The sequence below is a fragment of the Cynocephalus volans genome, chromosome 4 (assembly GCF_027409185.1).
Source record: "Cynocephalus volans isolate mCynVol1 chromosome 4, mCynVol1.pri, whole genome shotgun sequence".
NCBI lineage: Eukaryota > Metazoa > Chordata > Mammalia > Dermoptera > Cynocephalidae > Cynocephalus > Cynocephalus volans.
In genome coordinates, this window is record NC_084463.1 from 117,262,135 (window position 1) to 117,286,992 (window position 24,858).

Sequence of the window (24,858 nt, forward strand, 5' to 3'; positions counted from 1 at the left end):
CTGGTGAGTTTCCCTTATGTTGTGTGGCTCTGACCCCCTTGCAGCCAAGAGTAACTGAGGCCCCAGACTCCTAGTTTGCACCATAGGGCCTGGTACAGCCAGTACTGCAAGCAATATGTAAATGATAATAAAATGACATGTAAATGAGCACCTGCCATTTCTTGGCTGATAGCAAGTGTGTACTCCTGTTTTGTGATGCAGATGGAGTCAGGACAGCTGTTGTTTTGATCACCCTGGTGTCTGGCCCCATCATCTCCCAGCCACCACCTGCCTGACTTGTGGCACATGCACTGTGCTTTCTCTCTGAAGGACCACGCTTCTCCCACTTCTAAATGCCTCTGCTTGGGGGACAGAGATGGTGACATGTGGTCCAGGCATAGCCACTCAGTACATTCCAGCCCTCTGACTACAGTGATTGGGTCGGGGTGGAGAAGTGATCCAGGTTGCTCCATGGAGATTTGCTCCTGAGATTTTTGCTGAAACTATTGGTCAGGAGCATCTCTTTTTCCTCTTGGGTTGCCCTGGGGCAGGATGTAAGCTGGAGCTGCTATTGGCCATCTGTCATCAGGAAGAGAGGAAAATGGAACCCAGAAATGGAGACCCTTCCCTGATGTCAAACACCTGGATCCAGCCATGCTTGAAGTAGTATACTTCTGGCCTTTTTAGTCACATACCACAATAAATTAAAGTTTTGGTTTAAACCACTTCGAGTTGGGTTCCTGTCATTTGCAACAGCAATAGTGCTAATCAAGAGTATCTAGGCCCCACAATTTAAATCAAGAATTAAAGTGAGAAGGAAGAGGACCAGGTTGTATGGAGATCTTATCTGATGAGGTCATCATGAAAGCACTATCACCCTTGTTATGGACTGACTTGTGTGTCTCCCCCCCCCCATTCACATGCTGAAGCCCTAACCCCCAATGTAACTGCATTTGGAGATAGGGCCTGTGAGGAGGTAATTAAAGCTCAGTGAAGGTATGAGGTGGAGCTCTAATCCAATATACTGGTGTTCTTATAAGAGTGTGGGGGGACACCAGGGATTCATGTGCATGGAGGGAAGACCATGTGAGGACACAGTGAGAAGGTAGTTGTCTATAAGCTGAGGAGAGAGGCCTCAGGAGAAACCAATCTTGCTAACACCTTAAGCTTGGACTCCAAGCCTCCAGAACTGTGAGTAATAAATGTCTGTTGTTAAAGCCTCCCAGTCTGTGGTATTTTGTTATGGCAGCCCAAGCTGACCACTACGGCCTTCATTTCATGGACAAGGAACATGCTTTTGCCCACGCTCACACAGCTTCTTCAGGAATGCCCAATGCCAAGGACAAGCTGGCGCCACTGCACCCACAGTCCACTGCCAGCCCCTGCCCACCAGACCCAGGCCCTCTGGTAGGAAATAATCTCTTTATTTACAAGTGATTTACAGTTAGAAAACCCAGGCAGGGGTAGGAGCCAGTGGGGATATGGGATGGCACTTGGGCTCTGGTAGGTCACTTGTCTGCATGGACGAAGGAGGCGAAGACACTGTCCTTCTGGCTGAGCAGCTTCTCTGGCTTGTCAAACTCAAGGATGGCACCTCGCTTCAGGACAATCACCAGGTCTGCACTCAGGATGGTGTGCACACGATGCTAGGCGGGGTGGAAGGGGCTGGTCAGGGAGGTGGGTGGGGAAGGGGTGGGGAAGCTGAGGGAGTCCCTCCTGCAGCTTGGAGGAGGAGGAGGTATGTGGTCAGAATGGCCTATCTCTGGTGATCATCTTTTCCTTAGGGTGACTGTGACTCCAAGCCCTCTGTCCTCTAATACTGCCCTTCTCTCCTCACCAAATCTCAGCTCTGCTTCTACTTCCAGGGTTTGAGACTTGGAGACCCCCTTCCCACCCCTTTACCACCCACTTCCTATGGAAAAGTAACCCCAGCCTTGCTCACAGGACTGTAGGACAGGGGTGGACCTTGGAACCTGGAGAAAGAGAAGGGAGGTCTGAGAGAAGTGCAGGTGCAAACCCCTCCCCCACCAAATCCTGCAACTCAGACTCCCTGCAAGTCCTCCAGACTCCTTGCCCTGTACTGCTCCAGTGTCCGTTCTTGATTATCAGGACCAGGCAAGCCTAGGGGCTGCCCACTGATGACAGCCCTAGGAGGCCAGCCCTCTCTCTGGATGTCCCCCCAGCACCCTATTAGTGGGCCCTTACCGCGATGGTGACCACAGTGCGGTCTGCAAAGGCCGTCATCACCACCTTCTGAAGGATGTTTTCCTGCCAGGTAGGAGCAGCAGCTGTTGGCTCACCTGTCCAGTGGATGGGGTCTGACCTGGCTTTGGGGATGTGGGGCCCAGGTTTGCGGCCCAGCTCCCATCTGACCCCAATCCTAGCCCCACCTCCACCCTCTCTCTGGCCCAGGTCCCCACAGGACTAGTCAGGTTCTTAGCTTTTGGGGGCTGGACTCAGCCTGTTGGGATCTCAGTCTGTGTATGTATGTATGTGTGCTGTGTGGTGGGCGATGGGTGCATGGGTCTGTGTGCAGCCTCTGTGTGTGTGTGTATGAATATTTCCTAAGACTAGATGGAGTCAGCGTCCCCCAGTCCTTTGCCTTTTCTGCCACACATAGCCCTTGATGTTTAATGCAGCTTGAGCCCCAGCACTGGTTTGTGCAAATTTCTCCCTAGCACCCCACTAAAACCCTCTGCAAGATTTCCATTCCGTGGATATGCCCAGGACTGACCGTGGCCATGTCGATGGAAGCTGTGGCCTCGTCCATGATGAAGATGCTGGTCTTCCTCACGAAGGCCCGAGCCAGGCAGAATAGCTGCCTCTGGCCCTGGCTGAAATTCTCCCCGCCTTCTGTGATGATGGCATCTGAAAACAGCCCCGGGGAGGGGGAGCTGGGCTGAGTTCATCCTGTGCTGGGAGTGGAGCAGATGGGATGGCTTGGGGGGCTGTCGGGAAACGTGTGTATGGGGGCAGATATGTGGGTGTGTATCAGTGAACACAGGTGTGTGCAGGATTGACTCACCTGACACACAACACAGATGCCATCTGCATGAACTGCAATGTGAAGGGCACCCCCTGGGGTTGTGCACTGCTGTGGCCTTGGGCAGTTCCTGGAGGGGAGCATGTGCACTGAGTGTGTGTGTGCTGCATGTATGTGGGCTTTGGTGAAATGATTCATTGAAGCCAAGGCCCGGCAAGCTCCCACTGCTCCAGGAGCTGCCACAAGTACACCAAGGCATTGCTGACCCCTGGGGTGGGGGCGGAGTCTTCCCCGTAGCCTGGATGAGTGACCCATGCCTAGGATTTCCCAGTCTGTCTTCTCCTCCTCCAGGCTAGAGCTGGGAAGGCAGCTGGATGGGGTTGGGCAGGGCTGAAGATACACCAGGGTATGGTGACTTGCAATGACCCTGACTGTCGCTCATGTGCCCTGACCAGTTGTGTGACCTGGGGCAAGTGACCTGACCTCTCTGGAGAGAGGTAGGACCAAATGGTCTCTGGGGTCCTGCTAAATCCCGGACTCCAAACTCAGGTGTGAGGCTTCTCTCCCCAGTCCTTACAGGGTCCTTTAGTTTCCAAGCAGGAGCAGGAGGAGTTACCGAGGCCTCCCGGAAGTGCCTTCACCACCGGCTTCAGCTGGGCTATCTCCAGGGCCTCCCACAGCATGCTGTCAGAGCACTTCTTCTCGGGGTCCAGGTTAAATCTGGAGAGTGACACAGAAAGCCCCAGTTGAGAGGGGAGCAGGGTCCTGCCTCCATCCCCAGGAGCCTCACAGAGGGCGAGGCAGGTGAAGAGGACGTGGGGGCAGTGGGGGGAGGACAGCCTCTCAGGCCTGTGGGCAGGGTCCCTACCAGTGCCTGCCTAGGCCTAATGGGAAGGAGAAGGGCACGAATGTGAAACTCCTCTGAAGATCCTGGCCTCTCCCACACCCCCTTCTTATGCAGCAGAGCTGGCCTCGAGCTGGGGCAGTCCTGGTGGGGTGGCAGGGGCTCACCGGATGGTGCCGCTGAAAAGGACAGGGTCCTGCAGGATGATGGAGAGGCGCGAGCGCAGGGTGTGCAGCGGCAGTTTGGCAATGTCGATGCCGTCAATGATGATGCGCCCTGCATGGACATGATGTCACAGGCGGGGTGCCACTGCGGCTGGGGCTGGTGCTGGGGATGGGTTCAGCCTGGGACGTGGGTCCCCATGAGGATGCAGGGGAAGGCAGTGACTGCAGGGCCTCCTGTGACATCTGACCATACTCCAGGACTGAGGTCCCATCTGGTGGCTGTGGATACACGTGGGGTGCCCATCATCCGACTCACCCTCGAACGTGTCCACCATGCGGAAGAAGGCGAGCGAGAAGGAGGACTTCCCACTGCCTGTGCGGCCGCAGATCCCAATCTGGAAAGAGAAAAGCAGGTATGTCGCTGAGGCTCAGGGACGCTGGGAGTAGCCCCTAGTGCCAGTGCTGGGGGTGTATGCAGGTGTCAGAGGTCACGGCATCTCTTCTTGCCCTGGCTTTCTGACAAGCTTCTCTTTGGCCAGTGCTGGGCCACAGGCTTGGGCTTGTTTCCTGCAGGGGGCCGAGAGGGGGACTCACGAGCAAAGTGTAAGGAGTAGATGTCCATTTGCCTGGACTGTGGTGTGGGTCTGGGTGTGCCCAGTACTTGGCTACAGGGGAGTTGTGGGCACTGGTGTGTCTCTACGTGCGTGGGTGTGGCAGAAGGACACGGGGGTGGCTGAGTGTGGTGTGCAAGGATGTGGCTGTGTGCCCCATCTTAAACTGGAGCCATTTCCTGGCCCTTGGGTACCAAGAGAAATTACAATAAGGGACTAATACGGAGACAGGGATAGTGACATAGAAGGACAAGAGAGGAAGGGACAGATAGGAGAAGACACAGGCAGGGACAGAGAAACAGCCAAAGGTCAGAGATAGTGAGACGGACAGCCACAGACCATGACTCGCGAGAGAGACAGAGGGGAGTGAAGAGGGATGTGAGGACAGAGTTGAGTGAGAGCGCCAGACAGTGGCTCTCCCTCCCAGGACAAGGGTGGCTCGCTCTCTGCCCCTAGGCCCCTGCTCTAAAGCTCAGGGGGGTGGGGAGAGCCCCTGACCACCTGTGGGGAGGGAGCCCTGACAAAGTCCTCTAAGCCAGCGGAGTCCAGGTGTCCTTTTCCTTGGCGGACGACTGAGGAGATGGGCTGAGGGCAGCAGGGGGTTGGGGAGGGAGAGAGGAAAGGTGGGCTGAACGCCCTGATGGACCTGTGGCCTGAGGCTGCGGGTCTGAATGGGTGAGAGGCCTGGAGGGGCTGTGGGGCAGCTGCGGTGACTCTGTGGAGCTGTCCAGCTCCATGCCTCCTGGCCCCTGCTCACTGCCCTTACTGCAGAGTTGGGGGCGCGGTCGGCCCTGCTGTCTGACCTTCTGTCCCGGGGAGATGAGGGCGTTGACGTGCTTTAGCACGGGCTTCAGGGAGCTGTCGTAGCGCACGCTCAGGTTCTGGATCTGGATCTTCCCTTGGTCCGGCCAGTTCTTCGGGATCAGCGATGGTGCTGGGGGCCAGGCTGGGGTCAGTCACCAGGCATGGGCCACAGCTGGAGCCCCTCCCCAGACTCCTCGTGGTTCCCCCAACCCAAACACACCCCTCCTCTGGGCCCTTCCCCCAGGAGTCCTCTTCCTGTGCCCCTCACCCAGCAGCCCCTCATAGCTCTCTGCCTCAGTTTTCAGTAGCCCGTGGATCCGTTTCACAGCCCCCAACTGGATCTCCATGTCCGCCAGGTTCCTCACCATCCAGTTGAGGTAGTTGGAGACCTGCAGGGAGTAAGCTCGTCATAGACACTCAGTGATCCCTTAGTTCTGTCCTTGGCTACCAGGATGGCCCTTCTTACAGCTGAGGAGGGGCCAGAGGCCCCCAGATGTCTTTTGCTGCCCACCAGCTGCTATTCAGACTGACTGGCTCTCTCTGGAGGAGGTGGCTCCTCACCCACCCCCTGTCTGGGGCTGAGGCCCTGGCCCTGGCAGTCCCTCTGGCATTAGACTCTAATTAGCTTGGGGTAAGGCCTGGGGGGTGATTCATGTCTCAGTTGGGGGAGGAGCCCTGGAATTCCTCGAGTGCCATGTCTGACCCTTCCCCTGCCCCAGCCCACCACCACTCACCATTAGGGCGTAGGTGAGGCCCAGGCCCACCAAGCCAGCAGAGAGCTCCCTATGCAGGGAGTTGGAGATGGAAGTCACGGCTGCGATGAGCACCACACAGGCACCGATATACTCCTGTGGAGAGAGAGCAGCTGGCCTGGGCCCTTGGTGGGTGGGGTGGAGCGGGGCAGGGGGATTGGAGCCACGTGTCCCCCAGCCCACCTCACTCCCTTCCAGGGCAGACAGGAGCTCAGCCAAGCCTCGACCCCAGCCCCACAGTTCATGTACACAGCGTCTGCCAGATGTGGGGCCTGTGAAGGTTGGGCCCAGAGGATGACATGTTGCCACAAGCTATGCTCCCCTATTCCCCAGTCACCCACGCACCTGAACACCCATGCCTCACCACGGCCCACACATGCACACAACACATATGTGTGTCATATGACTTCCTTCAGACACACACTCATCAGTTACACTCACAACTATTCTTGCTATTGGCACACACTACAGATCCACAAGTCCCCAGGCAGAGGTGTGGGGAAAAGGGGTGCAGGTTAGACGCTGGGAGGACCACCAGGGCTGGGAGACCAGGGGGCCCAGTGTCCACACAATCTGGCATCCTGTCCTCTTCCCACCCAGGTCCATGTTTGGCCCTTGCTCTGGCTCCACACCCCTATCAGAACCCCCTGTCCTGGGGCTGGAGGTAGGGGTGGGTGGCACTTGCCATGCGGACTTCTAGCCATCTGTTGGCAGCCGTGAGGAAGAGGGAGGCGATGTTGTTGGAGTCCGTGTATTCGAGAAGCTTCTGCTGGAACCGGGACTCATACCTGGAGGAAGGACAAAGAGGGTCTGAGGGAATAATTTTGGTCTGCATAGCTCCTGGGACTCCTACCTACAGAGGGGGCCACCTGGGCCTCAACAGACCCCAGACATGCCCTCTCTGGCACCTTATGTATGCTGCCCTCTCTGAAATGCCCTCCCAATTCCTTTCTACTTACTCGAAATTGTCAAGGGTCCCACCTCCTTCAAGCTCATTATTACCCCAAGACCTGTTCTCTTCAGGTCTTCCCCATTACAAGAAAGGGCACCTCCAGACACCCAGTTGCTCAGGCCATAAACCCAGAAATTATTTGGATTCACATCCAAACCCTCAGCAAGTCTTCTTATGTCTACCTCCAAAATAGTCCTTGCCTCTCTCCACCTCTCTCCTGCCTCCTGCCCGCTGCAAACACTCACCTGGATTACTGCATCGCTTCTTAATAGGTCTACCTGCTGTCTCCCTACTGTCCATGTACCACATAGCAGCCAACATAATCTTTCTAAATCACAAACTGCATCCTATCTCTTGTCTGCTTAGAATATCAATGACCTCCCATTGCTGTGTGAGCCAGCTCCTGCCAACTTCATCCTTTGCCACAGACCCCCTTGCTGCAGCAAGAGTTAGGTTTTTTTAAAGTTTTGTGACAATACCAAGTTATTCCTACCCCAGGGCCTTTGCACATGCTGTTCCCGTTGCTGGGAATGCTTTCTCCCTTACTTTTCACAAGGCTGACTCCTTCTCAACCTTCAGGCCTTTCTTCTGTCTTACCTAATGTAGGTTTCCCCTGCTATTCTCTATCTCTGTGGCCTGTTTGCCTCACAGTATCTGCTTGTACATTCATGTCTCTAGCTGTTTATGATCCATCTCCCTCTAAATTCCATGAGGATGGGGACCATGTCTGTTTTGTTCACCAACGTATCTCAGCACCTGTGCACTGTCAATAAATATTTGCTGAATGAATGAATGGAGCCTTCCTTGACTCTTTAAGGTAGAGGGGCTCTCTCTGTGCAAAGACCTTTCTTTCCAGCCCTCCATTTTCCCATCATGTTCTTCCTGAGTTACTGTGCATGCACCTGCCTCTGCTTTCTGATCAGCCTGGGCTTCTGATCAGCCTTGGCCACGTCCCTCAGAATTTGCTGGAGTGGGCTGGGCCCAGAGGAGGTGCAACAGCACTTGTTTGATGATGATGAATGAAGGAATGAATGAAAAGCTGTGTCAGCACAACTGGTCTGATAAAGACCAAACTCAGGGTACTCAAAAGGAGCCAAGATGTGCCTTGCTGGGCATTTGCTTTTCTCTGCTTGCAAGTGCTTGTTCAGCTTTGATTGTTTCTGGGTGGAGGGCATGTGTCTGAGGAGAGTGCAGTGCATCTCTGACGTGTGAGAGAACATGCAATTCCTCAGCCAAGCAGTTGTGTGTGCGGCGGCTGACATGTCTGCGGCAAGTGTGAAACCACGCGTCTGAGGAGTATAAGTGCACGTTGGAGCTGTGTGTGAGCACGGGTGCACCTATGCGTGACAGGAGTCTGAGGCGCCCAGTTGTACATGGGTCTGAGGGCCATGTGTGAGTGACAGGAGGGTCTGAGGGCAGGCATGTGTGAGATGGGAGTGCCTGCCATGGGTGTGTAACAGTGTGTCTGAGCACTGGGAAAGAGCCCGGCAGATTGGAGTCCTAATGTCATGACTTACTTGCTGTGTGTCAGGATCGAGACTCAGTTTCCTCATCAGTAAAACGGGGATAGTAATAGTTCCTACATGGACTAACAACCTCTGAGCCCAATGCTGGGCACTCTTGAAACTTTTATTGAAAAAAACAGGGTCTCTTGGTAAAGTCTTTTAGAAGGTCAGACAGGCCTAGGTTCCAAGCCCGGCACCAGCTGTCACAGTCTGTGTGACCTTGGATTGGTTACCCCACCTCTCTGGGTCTCGTTCTGCATCTGTAGAACATGGCTACTCATATCTGCATCATGAGGCTCTTGTGAGGATCATGTGCAATCAGGTCCATTTAACACTTAGCATAGTGCCTGGCACATGGTGCATGCACAATCCACACATGCTGGTTAGCTCTCAACAGGGCAGGCTGCTGGGCTAAAGCCAATGAATTCAACACATACAGGATGAATAAAGTCTTCCACTCAAATTTAAAGCTAATTTGTCACACAAGTGCAGGGGTGTGGGAGATCTCACTGGGCAGCAGTGCCTCTGGCTGACCATGGGTTTGGCCTGAGCCAGGGTACAGGATGCTAGAATCCTCTCACAAGAGGGTCTGGCCCACTTTAGGGAAGTCACAATCTCTCTCCATCCCAGGCCCAGCCTGGGGTCCTCTGCAACACCAACTATTAAGAGGGACATTGCCAAACTTAGAACAGAGGCTAAGCCCAGGGATGCTGAGGGACATGGAAGTTGAAAGAACTGGGGAAGTTCAGGCTTGAGGAGAGAAGAAGGCGGGGAGCCTCCACAGATCTTCTGTGTAGAAGAAATCGTAGGCTTGTACAGGGGCAGGGGTGCCCAGGGAGCAGAGCCAAGGTTGGGGGAGCTCCACTTTGCTCTGCTTTACTCAGGCGAGACCCCAAGGAGGTGACCTCCCACTGGCCCAGGTATGCCAGGGAGTGAACAGAGGCTGCAGTGCTGCACGAGGGGCTGGGCACCTCTCCTGGGCTGAAGCTGGACTTCGGGGCTTGGGCAGAAGGTGCAAGCCACTCTGGACCCTCACCTGGTCCTTGAGCCCTAGGGTTACTCCTGGACACAGGGCTCAGTGTCGCATGGTACTGTCACAGCTGTGCCATCCTAAAAATAACCTATTATTACTGTCTGGGTGAGGCTTAGAGACAAAAGCCCAACTATCTAGGTCAGGGGTCTCCGGCCTCTCTGGCTGGAGGAGAGTTGCCCTAATAGATCAGAAGGAGATTTGGGGGGTGGGGAGCAACAGCTCCCTCCTGTCCCCAGGCAGCCTCAGATGCTCCCGTCCAGCCTGACGTCACCACTCAGGGTAGTGACAGGATGATGGGTCACTGAAGTGTTCAGGAATTCCTCCAGCCTGCTGAAGTCCTACCCATCCTTTGAGTCCTAGCTCCGATGACACCTCCTCTAGGAAAGCTTTCATGACTGCCTCCCTTCCGTGCTCCCATGCCTTTGTCCCCATTCTTTAGACTACCTGTCACATGGGTTTGTCCAGGGCAGCAGCTCATCTGTAACTCTTCTTTTTAGTGCCTGACGTAGGGCTAAGCACATGGTGGGTACTCAGCAAATGTTTGTTGAATGAACAAGTAGGTTCAAGTCTGGGCTTTGGGAAACCTTACACAGAAAAGTTATATAACCTCTCTGTGCCTCAGTTTCCTTATCTGTGCAATGGGAATGATCGTGTTCATGACCTAGGGTTGCAGTGTTGGACAAACAAGATTGGAATGCAGAGGACTCAGCCTAGTGTTTGGCACACAGGAGATTCTTGGTAAAAGAAGGCCTCTGGGCTGGCCCACATGATCTGAGCCCCTTGCTAGCACTGACACATGAAGACTTGTCTCAGCCTTGTTTCTTTTCACGTTCTGCCTTGGTTCACAAAGGCCCTGAGCTTGTCTGCAGGGCTGGACTTTTCCTCCGTGATCATAGAGCTAGAGCCCACCCGGCCTGTCTCCTGTGGTGCACATCCCCCGCCTTGGGGCCTGAGGAAGGGTTGAGAGAGGTGTGTCCTGGGCCTTCTTAAGTGGACGCTGAGAATTGAATCTCACGACTTGTGACCCTGGCCCCACTTGCACTCCACTCCTACCTGGGGGGAAATCTGAACTCGTACCTGAAGGCCCGGATGGTGGTGAGGCCTTCCACAGTTTCAGCAAAGTGCGAGAGCAGAGGGAGCTGGGTGGTGTCGTCCAGCTGCTGCAGGTCCCTGTGCCAGGGGGATAGAACAGAGTGTTGAGAGGGCAGCTCAGGGCTCAGCCTGGGTCTGAATCTTTGCTCCACCCACTACTATAGTGTGGGCAAAAGGCTCCACCTCTCTAGGCTTCAGTTTCTCACCTGTAAAGAGGGAAGACAATGGTACCACCCCATTGAGCTGTTGTGAGCACTAAGCAAGATCATTTATGTGAAATTCCTAAACAGAGCCTGCTGGGCATAGGTGCTGCCTTCCCAGGCATCACTGTGTCAGCCTGGCACTGAGGCAAGGTGGGGTGGGCAGAGTTAGTTCCATCTTACAGGTCAACAGCCTGAACCTTGAGATCACTGGCCAGAGGAATGGAAAGATCAAACTCCTTCCCCAATGACCACAGTTTTGGCACACCATAGGCCTGGATCTAAAGTACTCCTTAAGGGGAAAAGGCCAGAGGTCTCCATAGCAACAGAAGTACCCCCTGCTCCCCACAGCTACACCTTGACAAGGGTGTTGGTGGCCAGAAGGCAGGAGGGTGGGGATGTAGGAGGTATCTTTCCTGGACAAACTGTCTCCAGGGCCAGAGTGAGTGCCAGAGGCACAGGGCAGTCTCTCTGGCAGAAGAAATGAACTTTGTAGAACAGCTTGTACAGTGTCTAAAAAGCCACTGTAATTTTTTGACCATCAACATGCTATGTTCCTTGTGGGTACCAGGGAAGACTGGATGATCCAAGCAAAAGTCAATTATACAAATATTCATCCTTTTGGGCAGGTATTTATGGCCAAATTGCAGCTAAATGTAATTATTATTATTACTAATCAGTATTTTGACTCTATTTTCTAACCAACTATGTGTACTTGGGAAAGGTACTTAACCTTTCTGACCATATTCACAGTAATAAATATATTTTATACCATAAATCAGTATATACATGTACATGACCAAACTAAAAGTTTCATGAAGCAAAGCTGTTGTTACTATACGAATAGAGGCTGGTATTTCCTGTTCTATTTTTTTGTTTAAAAAGCTGGATGTGATCCACAATATTGATTTCATGTTCATGTTTCATGTTCCATGGGTATAATCGGCAGTTTGAGAAACACAGTTTGAGAAACACTGGTTCTTTAAAGATTTCCCTACAATTCTTTGAATCTATGAGTTTAATAGGATCACTTTCAGAAAGAACTTTCTAGAGAATTTTCTTAGAAAATTTTGAGTAGGAGAGAGGTGTGCATAGCTCCAAGGCTCACGAGGGCAAATGGGATCCATGAGAACAGCTGGGAGAGGCTCCCTCAGGTCAAGGCTGCCAGCCACACACTGGACACACGTGGGCTGAGGGGAGTGATGGCTGTAACACCCCTCACATCAGGTGCCTTCTGATTTCACGCATCAGCAGTCGGCCTGAATCATCCAACCCTCCTGGGAAGCATTTTGGCAAAAAGAATGAAGGGCATAATCATGTGTACACCTGGGCCTAGCGATTCCATTCCTGACCACATCACCCACGAAAATAATTCAGATATTAACTGCAGTGTTTGTAAGCTGACAGATGGTTGTATTCGGAGCGTGGAATATGGATATTTCTATTCCCTTCATTTCTGTTTTTTCATTTCTATTTTCCTTTTTGGGGGAACATGAGTCTACTACTTTCATGATGATTCTAGTCAGTGTACCATATGGCCACGGCAAAGCACCTCCCCACCCCACGCCCCTGAGGCTGGCACAGGCTGCGTCACCTGGATGCCACCCGGAAGTACTTCTGGATGAAGTAGCACACAACGGCCAAGGGCAGGAGGGCCACGAGGAACACAGGCGTGACGTAGGAGATGACGGCCAGGGCTGAGACACAGAGCAGGGTAGAGCGGCTGAGGCACTCCAGCGTGGATGGGATGTGCTGAGGGGCGAGGGTGAGGTGGGTTTTGGTATTTGATTATGCTCAGGGTGTTCTGCTCTCTCACTTTAGAACAGGCACACACCCTATCTCTCCAGTGACACCGAAAGCTCCCTGAGGGCAGCAATCGGGACTTTGTTTTCTCACCACACAATGGCAAATAAAGAACACAAGCTGAGTCAAAATGAATAATCACCACACAGTCAACCACCTTGGTTCAGAATCTGCTGGAAACTTACTAGAATGAGCCAGTGGGGATCTGGTTTCCCTCAGCCTTATTATGAGGGTCTCCCCGGGGGACACCCCAGGCCCTGAGGCAGCTGGTTGTAATCAGCCAGGGGAGACTGGATCCCTCCCACGGGGCTTTGATCACTTGATCTGAGGAACCCAGCATCAGATGGGGCCTGGCTGCTCTCTGGACTGGGGGCAATGTGTCACAGTCCTCTGTACCTGGTCGATGGTGTTACAGTCAGATGAGAATCTGTTTAGGATGCTCCCAAGGGGTGTAGTCTCAAAAAACCTAAGAGGCAACCAGAAGAACAGTTACTCATTCATTTATTGATTTACTTCCTGTTTATTGAATGAGGGTAGCTATTTATTTCATTTAAGTGTCTCTTGAGTCATCTACGCGTCTGGCTTCCTGGGAGCGGTCACCTTTGCGGGTCTGCAGGCATCTGGCCTGTGTCCCTGAGAAATCCTTCAATGGCCCAAAGGGGTGCTGGCCTCTCCTTAGTTCCTCTGACTCTCAAGCTCACGCGTGACCACTGCCACCGTTCTCAGCTGCTCACTTGGCCTGACTCACTCAGCAGCTGTCCTCCTGGGACACAGAGTCCTTTCCAGAGGAACAAGCTGCTGGGGGGGAACAGGGCCTTGGGGATGGCCTGTTGGCTGGCCGACCCTGCGAGGCCCCTCTGGCTGTCAGCACTCTGGCTGTGACCTGGAGTCAGCCCAACCCCAACCAGAGAATTTCAGAACCACAGATCTGGGGCAAATAGAGGGTAAGTGAACTTGGAGGCCATGTCTGTGGGCCACGGAGAGCTCACAAGGCTGAAAAGTAAAAAGTGTAGTCAGATGGTGAGGTCTGACATCAACAAAGGACCAGATAACCTATTTGCCTGTTGTGTTTTTAAACTGAGTGGGCCTGCCCACCAATTAGGCAGTGACAACTTCAAACCTTTTTCATATCCCCTTATGGGAGATCAGAACGGCTACCCAATGTGTGTTGGGAACCTGCAGGCTGGCTGAGGGAAGAGGGAGAGGTGGGAGAGGAAGGAACTGAATTGGTGAGTGGAGATGGGTAGATGGTACCTGCCTAGGGAAGAGAAACTAACCTTTTCCCAGACCTATAGACATTCACTTTGAAAGGCTGTTGCAACGATCAGATGAGCTACCATGTAAAATGCCTACCATGATGTCTGGCTGAGTAAATGCCAGTTTCTCCCTGCTTTTTGCACGAAGAGGACACTTTTACAAACATTGTCTCCTTGAGTCACCCCCACAAGCCTGTGATAGAGGCCATATATCCTCATTTTACAGATGGGAGAACTGAGGCTCAGCACAGTGACTTGCCCACAGCCCTGGCATGGCAGGGAAGAGGGGTACCTCATGGGGGCCAGGATGATCCGGTTCAGCAGGCTGCGATGCAGCCTCTTGGCCACCTTCAGCCCTGTCCACTCCACAGTGACAGAGGTGACGAGGCACAGCACGATGCCCAGGCTGCAGAGCACCGTGAACACCATGGCGTAGACAGTCTGGTCGAGGGTACACTCCTGGATGGGCAGAGGGTGAGATGGGGCCCTGGGGGTGTTCTCGGGCTCAGCCCTCATCCCCACCCCCACCCTGGTCCTTGCTGTCGGGCTGCTGGCCACACCTGGCTGAGAGAGCAGTTCTTGGCCAAGGGGCTCAGGGTCAGAGCGCTGTCAGTCCACTTGGCAAGCCAGTAGTCGATGGCTACCAAGACCATGTGCTTGAGCAGCTGGGAGAGGACAAGCAGAGACAGCAGCAGGATGCCGGCAGAGGACAGGTACTTGGCGCAGGCCCGCCATGGGATCTTGGCTCGCTGGTGCAGCACTGACGACAGGTTGTCATCCTCTTCGCTCTCGGCTGCCTCCTCTGCAGGCCACAAGAACCCACCCTGTGGCTGCCCCCTTCACATCCCTCTGAGGGTAAACCAGTGGGTATTTTATCCCCACTTACATATGGGAAAACTGAGGCTCACACAGACGGGAAAAATTTAATCAAAGGCACACTATCTCACCACACGCAGAACCCCAAACCTTAGTCTCCCCATCAGACCAGGGGCCATTATTTCACTTCCAGTCCTATTGTTTGTACCTTCCTCCTCCTCCTCATCCTGCAGAAGGCCATTGCTTGAGGACAAGGCGTGGGGCAGGCCCTGGGGTGGCTCTGTGACTTTTCTCTCCATGACAGTCTCCTGAAAGACAGATGGGGCCTGGCCAATGTCCTCAGGGTGTGCAGGAAGGAGGTATGAAGGCAGGGGGCACCCACCCTGGTGATGACCAGTGTCAGGTTTCCAGGTTGTCCCTGCCTGGGAGTGGGTTCAGATGGACACATGTTCACTTTGCCAAGATTTACTCCTTCTCCTTCATCAGCTAACAGCACCCCATTATCCCTGTGGGAAATTGGGGTGCTGTTAGCTCCCCTATTCTTAGTTTCTGTGATTCAGGTCGGGCTGACCACTCTCTCTGGCTCCAGGCATGGGCGTGTGACCCAGAACTGGCCAATCCTCACATGCCACATGCCTGAGCACAGTGATTTGTTCAGGGGTAGGCACATGACCAAACTGGACCCATGAGAGTCAGCCATGGGACTTTTGCTGAACTATCATGAAAAAAGCACTCTCTTTTTGGCAGAGTTATTGAGCTGAGAGGGTGTAAGCCAGAGACTGCTGATGGCTCTTGCTGCTGCCATGGGAATGAAGCCAATTGCAGGGGAGCAGAGCTGAGAAACGGGGAGAAACAGGTTTCTGATGATATTGTTTGACCACCTGGATCCAGCTACACCTGAAGCTATGATACCCCTGGACTTTTTGGTTTTACAAGCCAGTAAATCCTTAACTTCCCTTCTTTCTTTGCTTAGCCAGTCTGAGTCGATTTTTTTCAAACTCTGCAACCAACTGGTATCTGACTATCTCCGGATAAGGGGAAGGTGCCCACATAATTCTTCCCTGGGCAGCTGGCACAGGTATTAACTCTGCTCAGCTCCCACACCTGTCCCTTGGGGGGCTACCTGGGACAGTGAGGGGGGAAAGCCTTTATGAGTTCAGGTTCTAAGAGAACCTTCCTCTCCAGTGGTGACTGCTTAGCCCTGGGTTGTACCCACCTTCTCCAGCTCTTGGTCCTGCCGGTTCATGAGGGTCTTCCAGTGCTCAAAGAGCTGGCACTCAGATCTCTGGAAGTCCTTTAGTGTGCCCTCCCTCTGGATGGTGCCATCCTTCATGGCGATGATCTGGAAAGGCAGAAAGAAACCTGGCCCAGGGGCTGGCTAGCGAGAGGCAGTGACAGTTACACTCCTGCCTGACCGTGGAGTCTGAGAAGAAGGTGCACATACCCCTTCCCCACTACAAATGGCCTCTGGCTCATCCACCGCAGTGGGCTGGTAGTGATAACCTACCCTTACCAAAGTATTTTGAGGACACAGAGTTCAGTACTTCTGGGGGGTAATGCTTAATGGTTGGGTTTGCAGAGCAAACTAATGCTTCCTGGTCGAGTTGGCTGGTTACCCACAAGGACTCCATCAGTGGCAGCTGTTTTCATATACTTGTCTGGCTAATTGCACAGTCCACATGTCTGGGCACAGTGATTACCCTTAGCTCCTCCCGATGGAAGATCTAATAGGTTTCATCAGTGTTGGTCTAAGTGTGTGTGGCCACGCCTCTTTGAAATCAATAGAACTTTTTCTTTGAAACACTCAGTGATGCCATCATGTACACTTCCCATTAACTCAGATGCCCACCCCTACTCCCTCACCCCACCCACCCCATGCTGGGATGTAGGGAGGAGTCCTCTTCACTGATACCTCAAGGAACCAGGCACCTCTGTGTTTGACTTCTTTGGACTCAGGATTGTCCTGAACTACCTTGCCAGGATCACCACAGAAATTTGGAAACAAACCTTCTGCACCTGTTTTAATAGCTTTTCAAAAAAAAAAAAATCAGGACATTTTTGAGTCTTTTTCATAGTGGGAGGAGGATCCCATCACATGTGGAAGGAAAATTTATTTGGGGGGAAATTAGCAGGGCCATTTGACATAGGCCTGGAGCTCAGGGAGAGCCTCGAATTTTGGCTGCTGTTCAGGGATAAATTTATAGAGGAGTCAGTCAATGCCCAGATTTCAAAAGTCACATGATCTCCATCTTAAAAATTAAGTCCTTTCCAATTAATTGAAAAGTAACCATTGTCTACCTACTGAAGAGTATGGGAATTTAGTTAATATGGGGTTTCACGATGTTGCGTTCTATTGATAATATTGAAGTTTTATCATCACTATTGTTTGCTTCCATATTTTCCATCTGATCCGAACTTGAATTCATTATCCCTGAAAGGCTGGAAGGAGGGATGATGGCTCACCAGGTGGGCACTCCCCAGGGCCAGGGGGTGGGTCATCAAACTAGGTAAGAACCAGGAGGTGGGAATTGAGGCTCTGCTTCTCTCTGAGGCTTCTCGGTGCTAGCCTTGTGTGTAACCCCGGGGGCCCTGTGCCAGGATGAAGAATGTCTGCGGGTCTGATACCAAAGCCCTGGTGTGTGCGGGGTCTTCCTGAGCTGCTTGGCCCACAATGAAGCCACCCAGTGCTGGTCTCTTATGCTTTGTGGTCTTCAGCAATTGCTGCTGAGACACTTGATTGACTTCTTCAAAGATGCCTGATTGCCTCCCCACCCCAGCCCTCCACAGCCTGACTCCCTTGTGGCCCCCTTACCCAATCTGCATGGGGCAGGTACTGTAGCTTGTGGGTCACTAGGACCACTGTCCTCTTGTCATCCCGGAGTAGCTCAAGAATCCCGGCCTGCATCAAGTGGTCACTTAGATGGACATCCAGAGCTGAGAAGGGATCATCCTGGGCAAAGGGGGAGAATGTGTGGCAGGTGTGGGGGGAGGTCACAGTGAGTATAAAAACCTCCAGAATTATATCAAGTCTGTTCTAGAGACTGATGCTAGTTAGCTCTGTGGCCTTGGACAACTCACCTACCCTCTCTGGGCCTGGATTGTCTCATCTTAAAATGTGACTGTTATCAGTCATCATTCTCAAACAGATCTAATCACTTCACTTTCTGACTCTAAACCTTCAACGGCTCCCTACCATCTACAAAGTCTAAACTTCTTAGCATGGTATTCCAGGCCCTTTACAGTCTGCTCAGTCTTCCTGTCTAGACCCACTTCACATCTGTCCTGTCCGAGCTCCCTACACTCCAGGTTTCCAGGGAGCTTGCCATTCCAGGCCTTTGCCCATGCTGTTTGCTCTGCCTGGAGTGCTGCTCTGCCTGGTGAACTCCTATTCATCCTTCACTCGCCCAAGCACTAGTCCTTCCTGTGCCCAGTCCTAACCCCCACGCCCACCCTTCCCTCCTCTTCATTCCATTGGTACCCTGCACAGAGCCAGATCCAGTAGTTATTTGTCCACTCCTGACTGTGAGGCCCCTGTGAACTGAAGATCCCTTGTGCCTGTGCCTCGTATGGAGAAGAAACTTAATAAAAGTTTGTGGAAATAAAATAAAATATCCACTTCACTTCTCTCTAGCAGGGTTGTTTAAGTCTTGTGGGATCATGAATGAGCTAGCACTTTGTAAAATGCTGTGCATGTGTCAGATGCTAACAAAGACTACGGATCTTTATATTATGAAGCGTCTTTAGTGAGGAGTGCTTGTGCATGTGTTGTGGGGAGAGGGGAAGGAAGAAAGCTGGAATTAGAGACCCAAGGTTCCTCCTTGTCCATTCTAACTCCTTGTCCAAATGGCCTTCCTCCTTCCGTCTGTTTTACTGACTCACTCCTCAACTCTCCTTCAGGAAGCCCTCCCTGATTACTCCAGCCCTTATCGTTGTCTCCCTGGACCAGGCCTGTGACATACAGTTTGCCTTTGAACTGTGCTGTGCCTCCTGAGTGTGGGTGAGCTCTGTCTCACTAATCAGACTCTGAATCTTTGAGATCAAGGGCTGGGTCTTAGAATTCTCCAGTATCAACTAGGGCACCCAGCATAGAGGTTGGCATGAAGTAGGGCAGGGATAGCTAATAAGTATTATCTCATGTTTGAGTGCTACTGCTTACTTGGAGTGCTGTGTTGAGAAGGATTCTGAGGCTAACTTAAGTTCCATGGGAAATAATTCTGTGATCAATTAACAATGTCTGCTCTGCGCATAAGACAGGAAGTGGCAGCACACATTCCATGTATTTGCCATTTTTATAGTCAGGCTGCAGAGGAGTTGATAGGTTGGGGCTGTCCTGCAACAGCCTATAACTATAACTTGCTTCCCGTTATGGCTACTGCAGAGCTCACTGTGAAATCTGCAATGGGTCATTTGTGTTGTCCTTGCTTGCCTCAGTTTACCTATCAGTAAGATGAATAGGCAATATCTCTGGCAGGAGAGGTTTTCTCCTAAAGAGAGAGGTTGTTGGGTGATGGTGTGTGTGTGTGTGTGTGTGTGTGTGTATGTGTATAGGCAGGAAGACAGGGAGGCAGTCAGAGAAAAGGGCCCCAAGGTAAGTGTAGCTGGTGCACTCACCAAGAAGACGACGTTGGTGTGCTGGTAGAGGGCTCGGGCCACACTGATTCGCTGGCGCTGACCACCAGACAGGTTGATACCCTGTCACCGGAGGGGAGGAACATATTATGCCTTTAGCCATTCAGGAGAGACTGTCCTGGCCCCTACTGGGACAGAAGCCTGGCTTTACCTACATCTTTGCCCCCTCCTTATCTTGCAAAGAGAAGGAACTTGTAATGTTTACTGAATTTGTTCAGAAGTGGGGAGCATGACCACCAAGTCTTTGAAGATTCATTAGGTAGATGCTAGGGACCATTTGACCACTGCAAACCAAGACAGAGGAAGTAGAGATTTAAATCACACACAGAGAAGGTGGCCATGGGAGAGGCCTATTTATCTAAGCTCATGGAGGAGGGGCCCCACCTGGGGAATAAACAGGAACAAAACAATGCTGGGCCTAGTGTAGTGTCATGTGGGCTCTCGGTATATACTTCGGGCATGAGTGAAGGTGTCAGGTCATCCCCAGTCTGGCAAGGACTGAGCTGACCTTGCTCACCAAGCAGGACTAAAAACCTGTCAAGGACAAACATCACCAAGGAAATCATGTTTGACCCCACTACAGGCAACTCTTCAGCCTCCACCCCTCTCCTATTTCCCAGTTACTCACTGTCCCTGAGAAGGATCTCAGGGCATAGTGGGGGTGGTGGGTGGGGAGCAGGGGAGGTTGGAGGTCCCGGCTTTGTGAAAACCCCTTGGAGGCTCCTACTAACCCGTTCCCCAATCTGGGTTTGGTCTCCATGGGGCAGGATGTCAATATCTGGCTGCAGGGAGCAGGCTTCCATGACCATCTTGTACCTGGAGTGGGGTGGGGGCGGGCAATGCAGCTGATCATCCTGGCCAGAGTTGGGCCTGAGCACTTGCAGAGGGTCATTAGTCTCTAGGTAGCTGTGTCCAGGGTGAGCAATGGCTTTAATGGGCCTCTCACTTGGGTGCAAACATCAAAAGAGCTGAGGTCAGCACCTCACATAGCCTTGGGGCAGGTTAAATATTTGAAGGATGAAATTGGATGGGAGCAAATATGCCAAGTAAATGATGAGAGGGGGCCCTTTGTCCCTGTGCAGTGAGAAAAGCTTCAGTCAGAGCCCATGTTCAGGCCACTGCTGAGGACAATTACTACTGCTGGTTGGCTTAGGCAGTAATGATGATGGCTGGTCAAATATTTGCCCAGTCTCCTCCTCCCATCCTTTCCTGGCATGCTCTTAGCCTGAGCAGGTGCCAGCCAGGGTTCACAAAGGCATCAGAGTGTTTGGTGACAAGCATGTATTTAGGTGCCAGGCTGCCTTAGATTTGAGACCCATTTCAGTCACTTACTGGCTGGGTAGCCTTGGGCAAGTTACTTAACCTTTCTGAGACTTCGTTTCCTCTTCTGTAAAATGGGTATCATAATAGCACCTGCCTACTGAGGTTGTTGGGAGCATTAGAGGCAGTCACATATATAAAGAGTTTGGCACTGCACCTGGTAAGAGCTCAATCGAGAATTATTATTATTAGAGGGAAAACAGTCATGAGCCTCTAAGCTGGGGGTGAGGAATCACGAGAATGGAGACTCATGGAGAGCTGGTCAGCCCTCCTGCCAGCCTCAAGAGGAGGCAGCAGGGCTCCCTCCCCACCCTCTCACTCACAGGAGCTGGACTTCCCCAGTGCCTGGGCACATCTGGATCCTTTCCAGATGGACCATATGGAGCAGGCTGGAGTCCAGATAAGCGGCCTGGAGAGCAGGACGGCCGGGTGTGGTGATCAATGGAGGGGCAGGCCACCTTGCTGGGGCCTGGGGCAGGCTGGTCAATGCTGCCAGAGACCAATTCCTCCCCTCCCCCAGCCTGCCTCCCTCCCAGAGGCTTCTACCGTTGTTTGTTGAAGGGACTCTCAAAGGTGATGTTCTCCTCCACAGTGGCATTTAGCAGCCATGGTTTCTGAGAAGCATAGGCTACAGGACCTCTCTTCCTAGAAAAAGCAGGGTGAGATTGGGGGTCTGGAGGGGCATTCTCAGGGGCTCATTCTCAGAGGCAGTTGTCAAGCTGATGGCTTAGACGGGGGCAAGAGGGTAGAGCAGCACTAAGGTGGGGAGGGGCAGTGGGCAGAAATGTGCTTTACCTGGCCTTGGCCCCTCCCTGCCCTCCACCAGCTGGCCCCAGCCCTGCAGTCCGTTCTCCTTCCTGAATCTCTACCCAGAGCCAGGGAGGAGCCTGAAGTGTGACCAGACCAAGTAAGCACTCAGCCCCTGATTCCCTCCCTCCCTGAGTAGCCCTTGAACCGCTGGACTTTGAAGTCAGCAGGTAATTCTCCAAATGGAATAACCCACATTTAGTGTGATGTGGTTTTTGAAAACAAAAACAAAAAGGAAAAGATGACTACCAGTGACCATTAGATGAAAACGATCTAGTGTGAAGGGAGTCAGCAGCTTGATGCACAGAAGCAGCCGCAGCTCCCAAAACCAGCTGGGGGAGCACAGAGCCCCTCCCCGGCATCCCCCAGCAGCTGGGCAGGGACCTAGGTGGTGCCCTCTGTCACTCTGAGGGTGACATGGCTCCCTCAGGCCTGAGAGCCCCCTAGGAGAGCCTGCCCTGGAGGGCAAGTGTTCCCAGGAGCTGGTACCTGTCGTCCGGGTCGGCCGCTGTCTCCCGCTCTGGGCTGCAGCAGGGGAGGAAAGACACACCTCAGACATTGCATGAGTGGACTGAGTCCTACGTAAAGATTTTGAGCTCCCTCAAACACACTATGAGTGTGGCTTTATAATCCCCAGGGCCAAGTCTACCACCACATATGCTGCACAGAGAGGTGTGGGGAGTGGGGCATGGCCATCCAAGGGGAGCCTCCACTGCCTGACCATGTGGGTGTGTGAGGAGTACCCCGGGACCAGGTTAGGAGCGAGGATGGGGAAAGGCACCATTGGTGCAGGCTCTTGGGGAAACTTCCCAGGCCAGCACCTGCGCTTTGTGGGTGGGAACCTACAGCTCATGGAGCTGAGAAGGCTCCAGGCATGATTTGCAGCCCTATGTGGTCCTGTCAGAAGACAGCCACAGAATCTGGGGGATCTGCCAGGGGAGTCACGTCAGCTACAGTGCCACGTGCCCTGGACTGCTCTGAGCTGTTCTGTTGTCATATATTCTGTCACTTTGTTCTCATCCACACACTCATACTTGTCACATGCCATGAGGTCTGTGTTTTTGGCTCAAGAACTATAGTCACCATGGTTAGAGAGGCAGGGCCTGTCATCACACCCTGGCACTTGGGGACAAGGTGAGAGAAAGTGCAGAGAAAATACGGGGAAGTGAAGCCTCTCTGGTGTTCTGAGCAAAGGCCAGAGGCTTCAACTTATTTGCAAAGTTGAGCCAACCTTCCCAGTCCCAACTTCACACCACCTCAAATGTCTTGAATGTTCTTGGGAGGGGTGAGAGCAGGGAGGGTTTTGAGGGTCTCAGAGCCTTATTAGTCTATTTTATTGGGATTTTAGAATTGTACATTGAACTTAAAGCAACAGGATTGAATTTTCTGTCTGGCCTGAGGGACACCCACCTCCTCTTCTTGCAGTCTTGTTTCTCAACCTTATTTTCTTCATTATCACTCCTATAGCCTTTTTAGACATATTTTTCTAGTTGCCTTTTCCCTGCCACATTTTCTTTTTTAATTCAGTGGGTTTTAGTACATTCACAGGGTCGTGCAACCATCACCACTATGTAATTCCAGAACATTTCCATCACCCCAAAAAGAAACCCCATATGCATCAGCAGTCACTCTTTCTTCCCTCTCTCTTCCACCAGCCCCTGGAAACTACTAATCTACTTTCTGACTCTATCCACCATGACGTTTTAGTACCACAGATATATTGATACCTGTTTATGTATTATGGCCCTTTGGACAACAACAAAGCATTGTAATATCTAAGTTTTGTCTCCTGCTAAGAATGAAATTTTGCCCTCGATGAGAATGCATGCCTTAGCCTCATGCTTCTGAAAGTAGGTAGACTGCCCACCCTTGAATCCATATTCAGCATTCCCCTCCCTCAAGCCTGCCACCCCCGCCCTGTCCTTTCCCTTCCAAATCAGTCGCAAGGCTGTACCTGAGGTCCTCTCCAGTCTCGCTGTCAGGAAGGCAGCTGGGGCACGAACGGGAAGAACATCAGTCATTTCCCACCACACTGCCTTCCCATCACGCTGCGGCTTCACGGAGAAGCAATCCCCACCCACCCCCAGGATCCCCAAAAGGCCTTCTTGGGGAAGAAATGGCTCTTCTCAATTTCTGTCCTTCCCACAGCACTGGTTGGGTACTCTCCAAATAGCATGGGTGATATCACTGTTCCTGGCATTGACACAGAGCAGCAGTGAGGCTGGCTGGGCACCAAGATCATTTTACAGTTGGGAAAACTAAAGGTCAGAGAGGGAAAATGACTTTCCCAAGGTCACAATCATTTCAAATAGTGTTTTTCAAACTGTGGATGGGGACCCAATAATTGGGTCAGAAATAAGTAGGCTGCAGCTGCATTAAAGGAAAAGAAAATAGAGAACATCATGTACACTGCATGTAGTCAAGATCTCTGTTTTGTAATTTTTTTCTTCTTATGTATCAATGCATGAACGCAACAAACTGTGATGTAAAATGCATTTCATACTGTGGATTATTGTAAAAAAATTTTTTTGAAAAACACTGAGTGAGGTGACCTGAACTGTGGTGCTAACTTTGCCAACGCTCTTTCCTCTGCTCCAGGCCACCTCTCAGTCTTCCAGAAGGCAGCCTCCTGCCAATGAAAGTGTACTTCTGAGATGTACATTTGGGAAAAAACAACCTGTTCTGTTTTTGTATAGACCTCACTTTAGTAATACTAAAAACAGCTAAAATTGGTTGAACTTTTATAAGTATGTGATAAGCACTGTAATATTATTACTCTTTTAAAGCTCAAAATAACCACAAGGAGAAAGTTTATTTTGATTGTCTCTACTTTACAGATAAAGAAAGTGAGGCTCAGAGAGGTCAAGTAACTTGCTAAAGTCACACAGCCAGCAAGTAGCAGAGATATTAGATCTGACGCCACAGGTTCATGCTCTAAACGTTCATGCTACATTACTTCACTGCAATTTCCCATGCCATCTCTCTGATAAATGACTTCTCATAAGGAAAACCATGATTGACAAAAACAGGAAGGAAGGAAAGATGCCTGATGAAATCTCCCTCTTGCTGAGGGGCAGGACTGAATGGAGACTCTAATGGATATATAATCACCAGTACCCTCTGTTCCTGTTCTCTGATCTTTGTGATCTTGTTTTTTTCTCCCAACCCAATAAAACCTCACATTCCCCAACCACCAGATTTCTGTAATTTACAATTTACAGACAAACTGGTAGTGTGAGACATATAAAAGCCGAAGCTTACAAATTCCAACTCTGAGGCCTCAGTCCAGATTAGCTTTTCTCTGGAGT

General features: G+C 51.9%; 1 protein-coding gene across 1 annotated transcript in view; it reads right to left on the reverse strand.

The window, feature by feature from the left end:
- Positions 1–1,384: 1,384 nt before the first annotated feature.
- Positions 1,385–24,858, reverse strand: part of ABCC8 (ATP binding cassette subfamily C member 8) — a 73,639-nt gene continuing 50,165 nt past the window's right edge. The window contains exons 17-39 of the mRNA XM_063093500.1: positions 23,505–23,540; positions 22,040–22,075; positions 21,290–21,388; positions 20,155–20,239; positions 19,406–19,486; positions 17,607–17,744; positions 16,011–16,136; positions 15,003–15,102; positions 14,539–14,780; positions 14,271–14,437; positions 13,119–13,188; positions 12,514–12,671; positions 10,705–10,797; positions 6,823–6,925; positions 6,120–6,233; positions 5,654–5,774; positions 5,385–5,515; positions 4,287–4,365; positions 3,974–4,082; positions 3,579–3,682; positions 2,714–2,847; positions 2,185–2,247; positions 1,385–1,625 (exon numbers count right to left, since the gene is read on the reverse strand). Coding sequence (XP_062949570.1) covers positions 1,488–1,625; positions 2,185–2,247; positions 2,714–2,847; positions 3,579–3,682; positions 3,974–4,082; positions 4,287–4,365; positions 5,385–5,515; positions 5,654–5,774; positions 6,120–6,233; positions 6,823–6,925; positions 10,705–10,797; positions 12,514–12,671; positions 13,119–13,188; positions 14,271–14,437; positions 14,539–14,780; positions 15,003–15,102; positions 16,011–16,136; positions 17,607–17,744; positions 19,406–19,486; positions 20,155–20,239; positions 21,290–21,388; positions 22,040–22,075; positions 23,505–23,540 — 2,527 coding nt within the window. The 3' untranslated portion in view covers positions 1,385–1,487. The remainder of the gene's footprint in view (positions 1,626–2,184; positions 2,248–2,713; positions 2,848–3,578; positions 3,683–3,973; positions 4,083–4,286; positions 4,366–5,384; positions 5,516–5,653; positions 5,775–6,119; positions 6,234–6,822; positions 6,926–10,704; positions 10,798–12,513; positions 12,672–13,118; positions 13,189–14,270; positions 14,438–14,538; positions 14,781–15,002; positions 15,103–16,010; positions 16,137–17,606; positions 17,745–19,405; positions 19,487–20,154; positions 20,240–21,289; positions 21,389–22,039; positions 22,076–23,504; positions 23,541–24,858) is intronic.